Consider the following 17,576-nt stretch of genomic DNA (forward strand, 5'->3'; position numbering starts at 1 on the left):
CATGAATGGCCGAGGTGTGCGGCACTTTAAAATGTTGCTTTCGCAAAGAATTGTGGGTCGGCGTAATCTCCTTTCCTTTCGTATAGGAGGGTTCGTTGCATCCTATGCTAAAGGAGCTCTGAAAGGAAGCATTGGAGCTCCTTTCCTATGCATTTAGAGAATCCGAACGGTTCTTATCATGGCGGCCACTTGTTTACTTCCGGGTCACTTCTTCAGTTAGGAACCTTCCTAAAAGACTATTCCACCGCAGCCTTTATTTTGATATCAACTCTTGGCTTGGTAACAGTTGCCATTGGCAACCCTTTCCCTTGGTTAAATGAAAACCACTTTTTAACTAAATGAAAAGGGGGCAGCAAACATACACCCCAAAATAACTGTTTTTGACATTTGCTCCATTAGTGATATTTGAATAGAAGTGACTATTAGTCAGAATCAGAGTCAGACAACGCTGCACGTACCTTTACTCACAACGGCATCTGTTTTAGAGACAATAACGAAGCAAATTAAATCGTTTGACTGTGGAGTGAAAAGATCAACTCACCATAAACCATCACAAATATATGTGAAACCTGAAAGAAAAACAAAGAAGGAAATGTGTGAAGTATAGGTATCCCAGCACCTTTGAGCTGGACAGGAAATTATACTTTTGGTTACTGCAACACAAATATAAAATAACAGTAATAAAAACCAAACATGAATGATCAAATAAAACACACAGACATAGATAAGAGAATACAGGATGTGCTGTCTACATGTGCTGGTTAAGAGAAGAAAAGAAGACGGGTATTAAAACATCTAATTGTTAGTGGCAAACTATTTCACATTGTAGGGTCAGAGGCTGAAAATGCTCCTTTGGGTTTCTGCTGTCTGTGTGGAGAGACTTTCCTCTGTCAGTAGTGGTGCAAGAAGTATTCACATTCTCTACTTGAGTAAAAGTACTAATACCACACTGTAAAAATACTCTCTCCCAAGTGGAAGTATGTAAATATCATTATGAAAATTGATTAAGAGTAAAAATGATCAAAATAGAAATACAAAATAAATGTTCACATTGTGGTTTTTTTTTGCATTCAAAATTACGTATACGATCAAAATAGTTCCAAATGATTCATGAACTTAATATTTCAGCTGCACTTCAAAACATCATATTTTACAGAGTTCTACATGTTTTTTTGAAGGAAAAACAATCTTTTTTGCATGAAAAGTGACTTTGGAAATATGTTTGTCAATCAATTAATTACTTCTGCTGCACAACATCATATTTTAAGTTCTCCATATATTTTGTAAGCAAAAATCTTCATTTGTATACAGACAAAAGCTCTCAGATAGATATAGTGAATGGACATGAACCTAATATTGTGTACCTGTAATCCTACACTGGATGGTTGAGATGGGAATGAGCAGTTTCATATATTTGATGAATAGTGCCTCTTTTTGGTCCTATTCAAGAGGAGGAGAAGTCAAATATACATGATTTGCACTATTTACTCTTATAGTATAAACACTTTGAACATCAATTAAACATATTTACACAAATACTACATATTTCTATGTATATATTGTGGAGTAGAAGTGTAAAGTGGTCGCGAAAGAAAATACTACATCCCACCAAGGCAGCATGTCTGTAGAATAACAATAGAATGGGTCAGAGCTTCGTTGCTTCTGGTGTCTGAGTGCTGCTGTCAGTCTGTCTTCCTGGTACCGCCGACGAGTCGCTGCTGCATTTTTAACGAGATGCCGGCGGGATAGAGCCGACTGACATGGAGACAAGTGCAGTCGTCCAGGTGAGAGGTAACAAGAGTGAACGGTAGTTTCCAGTGGTGGCAACAGAACTGATTTGTTTATCAAATTTTAAACCAGAATCAAATATAAATATATATATATATATATATATATATATATATATATATATATACATATAATCTTTTGAGCATTTAATGATTTAATGCAGCTTCTGCTTCCTGCCAAATAACCTTTCCCCTTAATCTGCCACTGGCTGCATCATCTTGATCTTGGAAAGGTGGTATTATGGGATGTTTTGTGTTTTCAGATGGATGTGTATCGTTTTCCAATAGAGCTCCGGTGCAACAGGAATGATTGAGCTGCAGTCAGAAAACGACGACAGACCTGAGTGTGTGTGTGTGTGTGTGTGTGTGTGTGACATCAGGAGCAGACATCAGTTTAGACTGATCAATGGACTGAAGATCAAAGGCAGATACCTACAAACTGATCGAGGACCCTCCTGATGAATGCAGCATTTCCATGTTTTTGCTCACCTGATTGTCTGCTTGTCAGCTTCATTTTCTCTCTGTTTTTATTTCAGGGTGAGTTGGTTTCAAGTCTGTTTGGAGTCTGTTTGGGGTGCCTCATCTACACGGATTGCATTTGAGATGTATCATTGTGGCTGCAATCAAATGAAAACGTCAAATCTAATCTGTATGGTGGCTGGAATGAAGGTACAATTCACTTTTTCATGTTAAGATAAGATGAGATAAGATAGTCCTTTATTCCTTTATTTCAGTGTTACAGCAGCAAGACAGTAAAGATAAGGATAATAAATAATAAACAAGCATTAACAAGAAAAGTACAATATAAAAAAAGATATTAACACTAAGACTATATAAAGAAAGTTAAATAGAGTTGAATGTATAATGTACATAATAGACAATTTCCAGAATATATACAGGATGGACTAGATATTTACATTATAGACAGAGATCGAGCATGGGATGTTATGTTTGTATTGACTGAAGACGCTAATGTCCCAGGGCTTTGAGCTCATGAAATTGGACAGAAGTTTCCTTTGTTACCTCTTCATCAGACTAATATTGATAAATAATCATTTTAAAGTCAAGAGAAAATTAGGAACAACATTTTTAACTGATTAGATTTCCAATGTCACATGCAAGACGCATTTGTTACACATGCAAATATTAAATATCACGTGTTAATAAAACACTCAAAAGTGTGATAATGCTTCCATGAAATCTGCTGTGACGTGAAAAAAAATCAACTTCTAAGTCTCTTTATGGGAATTTAACAAGAATATTGGAATAATTGAGTGATTTGATGGTTAAAAAGTATTTCAAATAAACCTAAACTAGTGCTGATTCAGATCGGATGTTTGGTGTAAGCTGTCCCACGGTGTCTCAGGCCATCATTCTGTATCATTTCTTTGGTAAGAATCCATACACTCATGCATAATGATGACATGGACAGAGCTCTGTTTATCTACCCATCATGCCACACTGGCCGCGGGGACTTGTGATCGCTGCTCTTGGCGGTTTGGGAACGCACTGCGTCGCACCATTAACTGGAATGTCAAAAACCAAGAGTGTGTGGTGGAGCCGGTTCTCAGCACTCTGTGTGCTGGTCTCCACTCGAGCGTGGGATTGACACTTCACACATATTTCCTCTCATGGACACACATACAAATGCCGCTGGCCACCGGAGCCAGAGGTTGCAGTTGACCTTGTCCGTGCACTGACAGGCGGGTTCCCTCAAGTGCAAGTCATTCACGCCATAATTCACCACTTGATCCCGTCAATGAAGGAGCTGAAGGACAGGGGGCTTTTGTTGGTGTCTCCAGCTGCAATACAGCATCTCATGTCACGCCATGGCCTCCTGTAAGGCGTTTGTGCCCCTTTTGTTTTGTTTTCTGCTGATTCTTCCTCTTTGCCACAACCGTAAAGAATGGGTGTTTTGTCTTTGCAGCTTTGTTCTTTGTGGGTGTGAAATGTGCGATAAATCCTTTCCCAGTCCAGCAATGCATCCCTCTGACGATGATGATCAAAGGTGCATTGAAGCAAAGGACATCCTCCTTCCCTGCAACTTGGCTGTGATACTGAAACTCGCAGCCTTTTTGTGTCTGCTCAGCTGTTTTGGGCGTTTTTGTGTGTCTCCTTGCACCCACCACCGCTGGCGTCACACCCAACCGGCCCTCGTCGCTGAGCGGTGACTCACAGTGATGATGCCTCTCCGAAGGGAGGACTTCAGAGTGATTACGACACTGCATGCCGCAGCGCTGCCACTAATTCACTCACTGGGGGGTGTCCCGTAAATCACACATCACAGTGGTCCTGTTGCTGCTGCAGCCGGTGGCAGCTCAAGGTCCAGCTGATAGACTCACCACACTCAGCATAACGCTGGAATCGTGTTTATGGTTGAACTTTATACACGGATGGATTACCTGTCAGAGAAAAGCTCACTTTCGTATGTGGGCTGACAGTGTCCCAGTGCAGCCTTAACTGCCTGCTAAGCTCTACTTCAATATGCAGCCCTCACAGTGAAAGACAAAGGAGCAGAAATACAATGCTCCTGTGAGCAGCTGTGGAGTATTTTCACGAGTTATAGCCTCATTAGTTGAGATTGATTGGGAGATGTATACAGGGAGATCAACCTGTCTGTCTGTGAGAAAAAACATAGATCCACAATATTGTCAATATGGCCCTGTGTTTCTTAACCCCTAATGTTTACAAAAACCTACTATGGCGACGGCATGACCTGCCCTATCCTGATATTATTATTTTAAGCATAACCAATCTCAATCCTGGTGCTTTAACCTAACCAAGCCAACCAACGGAGGCTTGGTTAAGCCTTCACCATAGAGTGCTGCAGGAAGGAAAACCCACAAATGAGTCAGCATTTTTGCACTTCCGGTTCCCTCGACTTGAAGTCAATGTGTTTTTTGAATGGTGTAAATTGTGATCATGGTTTTCCCTCGTTGGCAGTCACTTTGCTTCTTGATTACTTGCCCTTCTTCACTTTGATTTTTTTTTATTTCTTCTTCTTGGACTGGAAGTTGAAATGTCTTCTTTCTCTGCCTGTTCATCCTCCGGTGTGAGTCAGCAGTAATGAAATGTTCCTACATCGGTCAACACTTTAGACTAGAGGGAGCCTGACTCAGCAGTTGGAAGTTACCGATTTCTGATTACAAGTAAACGCAGCACACTAGTGAGTAGCTCCACCTGCAGATGAATCGCTGCTGACTGACGGAAAAAGCTAAAACTCGTTTTAGTTTTAACCCACTCATTGATAGATAGTAACTTAAAAGACAATTAAATAGATGAACATTTAATGGAGTACAACTTTAAGAGATTTTAGCGTTTAGTTATTTGACATGAAATATATGAGTAAATACCCCTCTTATGAATTCTGACACTTTTAAATGTCTTAAAAAAAGAGGTTGCTAATTGAGACAACAAAACGTCATCAAGCCGACTCGTCCGCCTTTAGCGTAGTGGTGTTGACGAAGTCATGTGACCATGGTTCCGTTATGGCCTGACGTGAGTCAGTGGGAAATTAACATTTTGCTTTCATAGTGGACACACACAGCTGCCTTCTGGTCCCATGTTTGTTTGAGCCACCCACCATCTCTCTGCCTGCCCTCCCGTTGTAGACTTTCTCGCTCTGTACAGTCCTTAGTCTACAGGTCACTTTCAAGTCACCCAAGTTCAAGGCATTCATGTAAATGTAATGGCTTACTGCAACTGTGACATCTCTTTGCAGAAAGTGTCCCAATAAATTTGGATAATCTAGTTTTCACTAGAAATACTTTCTATCAATGAAAAGTCCCTGTGAAACTGTTCAAAGATGGTGTTAGTAAGGTATTTTTCCTTTTTTTACACACCCACTTAAAACTGCCATTCTCATGCTTTCAACCATCCATCTCTGTATAATATGAACTTCTGCTCAAACGGTGGGTTGTATGTTTATGTGGTCGCCTTGAGTGAGGGACTGAAGTTCAGGGCTCTGCAACTCATCACAGTGGAACGAGTCACGGTCACCTTTGTCTTTGAGTGTTTGTGGTTCAGCCAGGTTTGTGGCCTTCGCTCATCTCACACCACATGAAAGACGGCTATTCAGCGGCAGGAGAAGTGTCATTGCTGAGGTTTCATACAAATTACATCCTTCACTTGTGGGGAAAAGCAAAGCTCTTGGCTGGGTTTGTGTTCTTGGCAGGGGCAAAGGGAAAACGGCCCTGAGAGCTGAAGAAACACTCCTGAAAGCAATGTGCCTCATAGTCAGCGTTGTCTCGCTGCTGAAACAGAAGATAGAGCGCTTGTTGTCAGTGCCAAAAAAAGTAAAGAGAGTGCTCGGCATACATCAAGGGACTGATATATGATAAACTGTGTCCTTCTGGGCAACACAGCTCAGGCTCCATTTGATAAAGGAGAGTGCATTTGATAAGATTTTTCAATTTTGTGCAGCAACCATTTATGATGAATAGCGCGCTGCTGAACATAGCTGCCAAAACATGACGAAGACGTCACTGGAAGATCTCTCTCTGAAGTCTTTTTTCTTTTTTCAGGTAAGCCGGTTATTTGTGTGATTATATTTTTTCCCTGAAGGATTATATTCACGCAAGTCTGAAGACCATCATACCGTCAACATGTACGTAGTGATACTGTATATGCATACCTTCCTCTTCAACATGGAGGTTAAGTCTTCGCTCACGGATGTAAAGGTATTTTTCAATGTTGAGTGCCATTATCTCACGTTTTTCTGTCTAAATGACTAATGGGACAACAATTATTGAGATCCAGTGTTGAGGTAGACGGTAACCGCTCAACGGACTGTGATGTACTAATCGATCGGGGCAACTCCTCAATGTCAGCGCTAAAAGCCAAGATCAGAGGACACGGTTTTAACTTTAACATGAACATAGGCTGGACTCTGTAATTTGTTTTAATACTACAATTCTTAGAAATGGAATGACTTGACGAAAACACTCGTTTTTAAAGAGGTGCTTCAGTAATGTAATGCATTTCCATAAAGCTGGGCATCTAAGAACGACACCAAAAATCCCAGTCATTGAAACGGAATATGCTGAGATATGTTGACTTTCAGTTCCCAGTGTGGGTAAAGCTCTGAAAACACTGGCGACTGCATTTCCCATTAAACAATGTATTTGTATCTTTTCATTAGTCTCGCTTCCGGGCAAGTGACTTGTACTTATACTTGGGTCCAACCAAACTTGACGCTAAACTTGTTTCATTACCGTCTGCACAATGAAGTCAGCCGCCTGTAGAGCCAAGGGGATTACCAGGAGACATCGTGTACTAAGTTGTTCCATAACATCTCAGAGCTGAGCTATGCTTATTAACCCTGCAAGGGCAACAAAGACCTCTACTTTATGTTCTCCTGTTTTGCCACGCAGGAAATCGATGCACAGAATAGGTTGCATGTATTTGCAGGGTTGCTGCCAAAAGTGAGCCTCATTAGGATCTGACACCGGCCCCCATGTTTGTTTACTCACATACAATATCTAAGACATGAACTTTTTTGATGAATCTCTCAAGAATGACTTTACTCAGTGGCTTGTCTGTAAGGACAGAAGGCTGAGATAAGGTATTATAACCTGCAGGGGCGCCGCTAGGGATTTTGGGCCCCATGAAAAGAATCTTTACAGGGCCCCCCAACACAGCGGCAACATTTTTTGATGCTATTTTACATACAATCTGTGGCGCTGTGTGACACCGCCGGTGCGCTACCTGCAGCTGATCCAGTGGACTGAACCATTTTAGTAAATAGAGGGGGGGAAGGGGGGGTGATGTTTCCAAAACAAATAAAGTTATTGTTACCAGGACATGGAAAATAAAACATTTGTGATTATATGTTAGTTAATAACTTCGTGTCATTATTTTTTCTGTATTATAATTTCATCATCATTAGGGGCCTCTCTAGGCCCCTCTCAATCATGGGCCCCTAGAATCCGTCTCCTTTACCCCCCCTTTTTTGGCGCCCCTGATTACAGACATACTAATTCCATATCACAATAAACTGATAATTCAACAATAACTGAACATCAAACACAATTTTTGTCCAATGCCTAATATCTTTAGGTTTAGATGTAGTTTCATCTTAAATGGCGTAGACTACTAGAGCTGCAACTTTTGATTTTTTTTTTATTTCATTGTGTTTAAGTAATAGCAAACAAACAAACAATAACAACATATTTGAGATATTTGCTGGAAAATTTACCAATTTCATAATAATTCATATTTTTGGAAGATTGGTTTATTGATTCATTAATTTAGTTTCAGTGGTGTGATTGTATAGTCATGCACAATATTTCACACATCAGTAATTCTAGTAGAGTAAAGTAACTTGGTACTAATACTGAAGTACTCTACTGCTACTCTACTCTAGTGCAGTTTTCTAATATTTTACTAGCACCACTTTGATATTAGAACAGTACAATATTGTATATATCATCAACAATAATCAATTAACATAATACTGACAGGGATCACTGTGCTGATTATAATTTGTGTTTTTACTTTTTATTCTTTAAGTACATCTTGCTGTTAATACTTCTGTACTTTCACAGAAATTGTGAGTGCAGAACTTTTATTTTGAAAGTGATGTTTAGTTAAGTAACAAAACAGACATTTTCCACAACAAAGTAGCAATATATCTCAGTACATTTACTCACATACCGTAGCCTCCTCAAGTACAAAATTGAGGTATTTGTAGTTGAAGTTTTGCATGCACAAAATATGAAAATATAGCTACAATGAATTGATTGACAGAAAATTCATTGGCAGTTATTCTGATAAATATAATTAGTTTCAGTCCGATACAAAATGATGTCCACCTCAACCAACTACAACAGTAAAGTTACACAAGGCGGCAACCTCTGGTTTGTGTTCATCACATCCACCCATTGCTCCTCCACAGTCCAAATATGGACACTTCCTTCACTGGTTGCAACAATTCCAAGATGGCAACGGCTGAAATGCCGAACTCGATTCAAAACCGTCTAGTTCAAAAACCAATGGGTGACGTCATGATGACTACGTCCATTTCATACAGTCTGCCATTTTTCTGCATTGAATGCTCGAACTATTAATACATTTTGCTGATTCTACGTACATACTCTTACTTAAAGGCAGAGACTTTGACTTTGAACGCATTGCCGAACCGAAAAAGTCCCACCCCCTTCGCTCAGACCTCTGTTCAAAACCGCTCCCCCAGAACATCAAACGAGTGCTCCAGATCGACAGAGTGCAATCAGGAAGTAAGCATTGACAGACAGGCAGGCCGTCCAATTATTTTCTCCGGCCCAACTTTTTTGATTGGACGAGGTTTTTATAGTCCTGCCACGGCCACAGATAGTATTTTTATATATATTTGTTTATGTCAGAGCATTTTATTTATTCATTGCTATCGGTATGTTATGAGGATTTCAAATAATATGACAAAGTGTTTCTGAATAGAATTCACCACTATTAACCCCTGGTTCTTTTGTTGGAAGCCCAAGGATAAACCGTAGAAATCTTCAGTTCACAGATGTAGTATTTATTCAGGTCACAGGTGAAGTACGGCAGCGCTGGGCTCAGAATGAATGAGCACCTGCAGGATCTCAGTCAGAGCGAGCACCGTTTCCTGGTGATGGTCACATTTTATCGGCTTGGGATGGGACTGCCCCATACAGAGGTTGGACTTACACACAACTGAGTCTCACTGGTCAGTTATCTCTGACGTGAACTTATGGAATTGTAATATGAAACATGTATGGGTGTTGTCCTTCAGGCGTGTCTATTCTAGCAAACATAACTGTCAGAACAAAGAGGGCCTTGCAGACTCAACGGGTTCCTGCTTATCAGGTTAACACACTGCTCTAATGAGCACATCAGTGATTTATGAGTTCAGTGAAAAAGTACAAGTCTAAAGTGAACAAAGTAAAAGACAATTCTAAGACTACTTATAACCTTTAAGTTACATGATCGATGCAGAACTTTTACTTGTAACGGAGTAGGTTTTACAGTGTGATAACGTAGTCTATTGGTAAAGGATCTGAATATTTCCACCGCTGGGGAGGGGGTGCACAACTTGAGCAAATTAAGTGAAATTATGCATCGCACAGCTGCCTTCAAGCATTATCAATGATCATCACTGATTCGCGGTGAAGGACAATTTGGTCCCACAGCAGTTCGGGGTTGTGACATTTTCAACGTTGCCTTGATTAAAATCCTAATACACTGTAATTCTGCCAAACGGAATTATGAGACGGTCCCTAACTCGGGCAGGCTGAGTAGTTGATGCTGGATAGCCGAGCAGCAGCAGCAGCAGCAGCATCAGCCTGCTGCCAGTCCGTCGCTGCAGTCCGACAGAGCGGCCACTCATCAACATCCCCTCAACGTCCGCGGAGCTGCAGCGCTGTGTGGCTCCGACTCAGGGGGAACGACGGCGTGGACATCCGTGGACATGAGGACACTCGCCACGGCGACTTATTACAAAAGGCGGACCGGGAATCCCGACTGGCATCGTTTTTCACCGAGCAAATGAGAAAGGTGGCGATGCAGCATAGCGGCGTCTACACAAGAGACCGCCTCTGTTAGTTGATAACAGCTAGCTAGCGTTAGCAGCCTAGCCAAATAGCTAGCAGCTATATACCACATACATACGGGGTATAAGCTCAGTCTTTAGCACCTACGGGTTAGCTAAAATGTCAGCGAGCCAAACGTGCATGTTGGGACTCTTATGTTTGTTTTATCCACGTCTCTTCCTCCGCATTGATTGCCAGTTTTCCTCCGCTGTTCGTGTTTTCCACTAGCCACCGCTAGCTGGATGCGTTAGCCGCTTGTTAGCTCTGGCATTTCGTATCGGCTAATCACCTCAGACAGACGGCCACTGTGAGGATGAACTTGGTATTCTGCGTGGAGACGCCGGGACATCGTCGGTGCATACAGACCCGATGGAAAACTACCGGATAAAATAAATGGGGTCAGATATACACTTGTGTTTTCATTAGCTGGCTCGACCCGTCGGGCATCAATACGACCGCTTATGTTAGTGTTTAAAGGGGCTAAACGCTTAATTTCCATCCATCATAAATGCATATTAGCACTTCAAGCCGTTGCGTCTTCTTTCTGCAGATGCGGTCACGGGGGAGTTAAGCCGGTCGCCTTTTCAAATAGCTTTGAGGTTTGGAGTCGAGATGCAATACAGCTGGAGATGATGTACGTGTGCCGTGTCTTTAGCTCGCTTGTCCTGCCCCTCTTGCAAAGGGCTGCCTCACTGTGAATTGTCATTCTAGTCGTCTCCGCTAGACACGCATGGAAAGAGGATTTGCGGTGTTGCTCTTCATCCCTGCCATTCTTTGTCATTTAATCGCTACCCGTGTCAGATACAAGGCGATGCTATACGGAATAAAACGTCAAAAAAAGAAAGAAGCTGGGTTCATTCTGCGATGTTGGTCCTGGCAGGGAAGCCGGGATGCGCACTTGAAGTGGAGGCAGCGGTTTGGTTGTAATTGCCTCATAGATATTGCATATAAGGCTCAGGAATCCCAATCCCAAAATATTTTGTGTTTTTTTGTGACAGAGGGAAAGATTCACAGGTATTTTATTTTTGAGATGGCATGCAAGCGGATTGTTTATTACTCTAATATTTCAGCTTCATATATGACACATTCTTGACATGTCACCAAGTGTTTGCTGGTTATTCAGTGGTGTTAGCCTGTCAGAGAGCGTTTGGTGATAGGATGCTAGTGGTTACAAGGGACATGTTGCCACGGTGGTGAAATGACACCTAAATGAAAGCATATAAAGGGTATCAGCTCATCCATTTGGAAGAGTCCTGACTATGTTGATGTATGGTGGTTAAAATTAACGGGGAAAAAAGACAAGAGTGTTGTAAAATGGTGGCAGTTCTCTGGTTACTGCTGTAGATGTGTTTCTCTGGCTTATTGGTAACAGAGATGATGATCGCTGCAATCAATGCTAACTCTTTGCCTGTAATCTCCTTTTTTTCAGAATCGTCATGACCATTTTCCTGCTGACCAGTCACTCCTTCCCTGAGGGACCTCGGCCCTTTTTGGTTTCTGGACTTATCGGTGCAGGGATGAGATAGTAAATCGACCAGCTTGTGCATGCCGCTACAAAAACACCTGTGGCACTTGTAAACCCACCCACCCAGCCCAAGCCCCCCTAAAGCCTCCCCGAGCTAAGTTCAAGTCAACAGTCGAAACATGACGACACCGGCTCTCCTGCCGCTGTCGGGCCGCAGGATACCCACTCTGTCGCCGGGGGCCTCCTCTTTCCCGCACCACAGGGCTACGTTGAGGCTGTCCGAGAAGTTCATCCTCCTGCTCATTCTCAGTGCCTTCATCACTTTATGCTTCGGGGCCTTCTTCTTCCTCCCGGACAATTCCAAGCACAAGCGCTTTGACCTGGGCTTGGAAGATGTGCTCATCCCTCATATTGACTCACCCAAAGAAGGCAAACATGCTTCTGGACAGGTGGTCATACATGGACAGGGAGGACATGACGAGCACAGACACAGGTAAGGACTAAGCATTTTTTTAATTCTCTGGTATGTGACACAAACGGCCCTGTCATATCTTTAGGTATTGTTGTCCTAATGAAGGATTAAGAGGGGAGTCTTTTTTTATTCCTAGGTTTACTTTTGGTTCTTTACCCAAGTCTCATCACTTTCAGACATTTCCTCTAGGCCATGAAAGCAAATGTACTGATTCACGTCTGCAGCCGTCTGTTGTTTGTATCGTGATGCACTCACTCCTGAAGTTTGAGATTCATGTTCCAGCTTCTGCCTATTGTGCAGCTAGATTTGCTTCGAATACTTGCACCCTGTGTGTCATTGAGTGTAATTGTTTTGTACAACAACATTTTCTATCACTTTGGCCACAGTATTTTCGTATTGTCCCACAGGCAGAAGTGGTTGAACTTGAACTGTTTAAGCTTTAGTAACTGCTTAAACAGGCTTGGAAATTACTGCCTGCCATGAGCCAAATGCTGGTAAATTTTGGCTGCAGCTTTTACATTTGTTGTTTGGTTCGGCCAGCCCCTTTGGCTGGTAGCCAGCCATCACTTTGAGGCTCTTTCCCTCACTCATATTCATATTTGGTTACATGGCTAAGTGTCTTGCACTATTTCGAATCCAGTGTGCGGGACAAGTTTCATGCCCTGCTACCAGATGTTATTCTCAACTGACTCAAGTTACTTTAAAGTGAATTCTTTCATATTTCCATTTCAATACTTCATACTTACTGTAAGCTATTAAATCAGCACTGGTTGATTTTTTGTCATGTAAAAGCCACATAGTTTCAATTTGTGAGATGATCTCACAAACTGGTAAGTTCATATTCAGAAATCATAAAGTGTTTGACTGTTTTGGTTGTTTCCGAAGTGTCAAATTGAACTGTTGAAAATGTATAATTAAAAATATATACATAAAAAAATATATATTTTGCATTTTGAATGATTAGTGTACTACCTGCACACCGACGGATTAAAAAATTGTAGTTATTCTTTTCTTATTGAATATACCATTTGATTGGCAAACCTGTAGTAAGTACTTATTGCTGAAACAAAATGCACAAAATGCCAAACAATAGGTGGAAAGAATTATTTAATGGGAAAGGTCTCCTCCATGCTGGTAGCAGGTCATTAGTTGTGCCGAGTGCTGTGCAAGGTGTTGAAAATAATTTCTCAAACCGTTTCACCATTGAGTATTGCCTCCTCTTCCTCTGTGGTGTCACTCATTTTATTTGTTTTAATATTTAGTCTAGTGACTGGGAAGGAGCAGACACAGGCTCAAGTGGTGCTCTGAGTCATAGTGAGAACCACAAGGGGTTTTTGAAAAAAAAAAGGTAGGAGGCTTGGCGAGGTTCATGCTTGGCCAGAGGTGGTGGTTTATAGCAATTATGGAATACAGGAGCATCTGGAGCAAAACGTGACCAGGTTGCATTTCTGGTGTTTAGCGATGTGATGCTGACATTTTTCACATGATCCCTGTCAGTTTTCAGTAAATCCCAGTAAGGCTTTTCAAAAAATATTTGAATATGGGTTCTGAAAAAACACCTACTTTCAAACTATTTAAATATATTTCCAAGTCCAAGACACTGTGTCCTCTGGCTGCGAGCGATGCACCACTGTGCAGCTCTGAAGTTTTGGCAGATGCTCTCTTTTTGTTTATTCCTGTGGCTCACTAAGAAAGCTGATTCTTGAAGATGAAATATAGAATACTTTTCATTCAATACATTTCACTGCAAAAACCAAAATATTTTGGGGCAGCTGGCTGGAGGGGGATCAGCAGCAGATCGCCTCAACGTTTTCTTCTTGCTGTTTGCTAAATTCGATGTCTTTTCCAGTAAATATCACAATATAAGTTTTCTGTTAAAAATAACAAATGTTGGAAGATAGCTAGCACTACTGTACCTACCCATCTTTTAAGTGCTTATGTCTCCAGGCTGATCTGAAGCTCGGAGCATGGTTCATTTACAACATAACAAAATGACTTAACACTTGCTGTTAAGGCACAACTCACTGCTTATTATCCCAATCGAATATTAATTTTCATATTAATATCTACTGACATGCACTAGACGTCACACGAGGCCAGCCGGGTTATGTATACAGAGCACAGAGAAGCTCGGATTACAGCAGACACCGTGGGAGAGTAAATGTTTCTGCTCATATATACATACTCCGCTATATGTTCAAATAGCAGATAGTTGTTTGCTACTGTATTAATGCTGTGATTATCTTATTGAGAACTTTACAGTGAGCTGTCGTTCTTGCTGTAAGCATCCATTTTTGTTTACATGATGTACTAATAGGTTTATGTATACAGGGGGTCCTTAGGTGGGCAGCAGCCGATAGCAAAAGGTATTCCTTCCTGTAATCAGGTTGGATGTGATTAATTTCAAAGCCACTTTTAGCTTTGCAAACTGCTTTTGCAGGATACAGCCCAAGCTTATCGTGTTGTTATTTATGAAAATTATGATTAAACATTTTTTATATGGCTTTATAAAATGGTATAACGATGAAAATTAATGTTCAATGAGTTCAGTTTGCAGGAGTGAAGACAAATATCTCAGTACAGTTTGATTGCATTTTAAAGTTATTATTAGTAGGGGTATGAATTAGCTTCACTTCGATTAACGATACAGTATTTGGCGATTCGATTCAAGGACAATTTTTGTATTTTGTAATGACTCGATTTGATTCTGTAAACCACGATTCAATTCAGTAACTTCAGTAACTAACATGAAATAAACATGCAATAATGCGAGTGAGACTATCTGTATTCTTCTGAAAGGTGAAAAAATAAACAGACCACAGAATTACTTATTTAACATTTATTGTATAAAAAAGTAGTCCTGCATAATATTTTATGCTGAATACAAAAATGTAATGCTCAGTTATTTTTAACATTTTCAGTAGACTACATGGTGGCAGGGGAGAGAGTGTCTTAAACTTATTAAAACATTAATCATAAGTATCACGATTAAACACATTTATATCGATTATTGGTGAAGACAAAACGATTCATTCTATTTATTTATTTTAGCAGATCGATTTAGTAGAATCTATAGGACTAACAATCGATTCATCGATGAATCGAATGATTTGTTACACCTCTAGTTATTAGAAATGTATAGTCCAAAGTGGCTTGTTAAAGTGAGATAGGAGAAGCCACTGAGATGTCCCTGGGATCATGACAATTCAAGGGTTTGAGGAGGGAGAATTACATTTTTTTTTTTTTTAGATCTATTGAAATTAGTTTTATGCAAATTTAGTCCCAAAGGGCTCCCTGTGCATTTAACCTTATATAAGCATTAATGTTTTTATTTATTTTTTCCCTTATAGCAGCTTATGGAAATGTGCTCAGCTTGCTTTTTGGCATGGCTGCCTCAGCTGTTCTTAAGCCATCATTGTGTGCTTCAGAGGAACAGCCCTCGGAAAATGAGGCACGTTAGCATTTAAAGAGACCCTCAGGAGCACCGGAAGGTTTGTAATAATTTCACCTTATTTTGCCACAGAAAACCTCACAGAATCAGTTGTCTGTTCACAGGTTTGCATTGTTTATAGTGTTATGAAGACGTTTGAGAGCACAGGTATTATTCTATATGCCATAGGGTAATCTATCTATTCTAATTAATCCTCAATTTGTTGTCATTAATTTAAAATGGCTGAGAAAATTGTTAAAGGGTATTTCACACATGTGGCAGCCGGTTAGGCAGTATTGCACAATTGTCATTTTGTGTAACGAGTTGTTTTTAACAAATATTGTAAGCAGAAAATATGTGAGCTAGTTGCATGTGCATTTCACACAATTTGTTTTTACAACTCAGATAGGCATTCAATCTCTCTCTCTCTCTCTCTCTCTCTCTCTCTCTCTCTCTCTCTCTCTCTCTCTCTCTCTCTCTCTCTCTCTCTCTCTGTGTGGAATAATTAATACAGAGCCTCCACCTGTTACTTGATGCATATTTATGTGCTGCTGCAATTTTCACAAGAAATTTACATTTTGTTTCTATTCATGTGATGGAACGTGAAAGGAACAACCCATTTACTAGTAACTAGTTGCTGAAATGTCTGTGGGGATTAGATTGGTGCAACATTCATGGAAATGGTTTGCATTCCTACTGTATGTGTTGAATGAATGCGTATCGAGAGGCTTTGACCGTGGCTGTATATGATTATTAGAAGGATGGAGAGCCAGGATCCTATAATAGACTATTTACAAGGTGAACTGAAATGAAACGCCTTTGGAAGGCTGTCTGGAGTGCAATAAATCACTTGTGTGTAATGCTCTGTCAAGCTCAACATACTGTGAGGCCATTAATGATTCTGCCTTGTGTTTTTTTGGTCTGACTCGAACAATAAAGGAGTAGCCAGAAGCAGTACTCTTCATCTGAGAGGGGGCAAGTTGATGTGTTGACAGAGGCAGTGACATTTCAGTATCCAAATAGCCAAAGGCAGTGGGAGTAAGGAAGGCAGAAAAAAAGGTCCTCATATTATAGGGACATCAGACATGTGGACTTAAGAATAGGTTGTACTGAATAGTTTGACATTGACATTCAAGTTTGAAATCAGTATTCAAATGGTGCATAGCTTTCCCCCCTCTATTCATTGTGTTTAAGCCAGTGCTGATATTTCTACACAGTTGCAGATAAAGGTCAGGCTACACTAATTAGGGATGGGTAAAAGTATCGATTCAGCAATGCATTGCGATTCTTTTCCCCGCAATTCAATATCGATTCAGCCATCTTCTGAATCGATTCAAGCCCCTGGCCAGTGGGGGCGCTGTGACCGACACCCTCGTGTGATTCGCGCTGTACGGACGGGGGCCGCACTAGACCAAACCATTACAATATGGCGACCGGAGTGAGTACAGCGTTCACACCGGCCACGGAAGCGCCGCGAATAGGCGCGTAGCGGAGCCCGCTTCCTTTCGGCACCCTTGTTAAGCGATAGTGTAGTTCAAACCAGACACGGAGTGCCGCGAATAGGCACGGCCGTCCCGCGCCGTGAAGCGATCGTTTCGCGTCTGCTCTATTTTTAGCGCGTGCCGCGAGCGAATGCGTCAATTCTGGCAGTAAATCACACAAAGAAACACGAGACAATCCGGCCAATTTTCAAAATAAAAGCAATTTTCAAAATAAAATAGTGCGATTGACATGCGATCATAGTTGTGTATCTCAAATCGCACTGGGAAACAGGAAGAGACAATACATTTAGTAAATGTGAAGAGTAGATAAACAAATATGTGCATTTCACCGGTATATCTGCACTACTACCATAGCTTCCGTGGCCGGTGTGAAC

At 41.0% G+C, this 17,576-nt stretch overlaps 1 protein-coding gene across 1 annotated transcript in view; it reads left to right on the forward strand.

Moving 5' to 3' along the window:
* The first annotated feature begins 10,083 nt into the window (after positions 1-10,083).
* The window catches only part of man1a2 (mannosidase, alpha, class 1A, member 2), a 158,104-nt gene continuing 150,611 nt past the window's right edge, over positions 10,084-17,576 (forward strand). Inside the window, exons 1-2 of the mRNA XM_084022624.1 lie at positions 10,084-10,298; positions 11,763-12,291. Coding sequence (XP_083878750.1) covers positions 11,978-12,291 — 314 coding nt within the window. The 5' untranslated portion in view covers positions 10,084-10,298; positions 11,763-11,977. The remainder of the gene's footprint in view (positions 10,299-11,762; positions 12,292-17,576) is intronic.

This window comes from Eutrigla gurnardus, assembly GCF_963514095.1.
Source record: "Eutrigla gurnardus genome assembly, chromosome: 12".
NCBI lineage: Eukaryota > Metazoa > Chordata > Actinopteri > Perciformes > Triglidae > Eutrigla > Eutrigla gurnardus.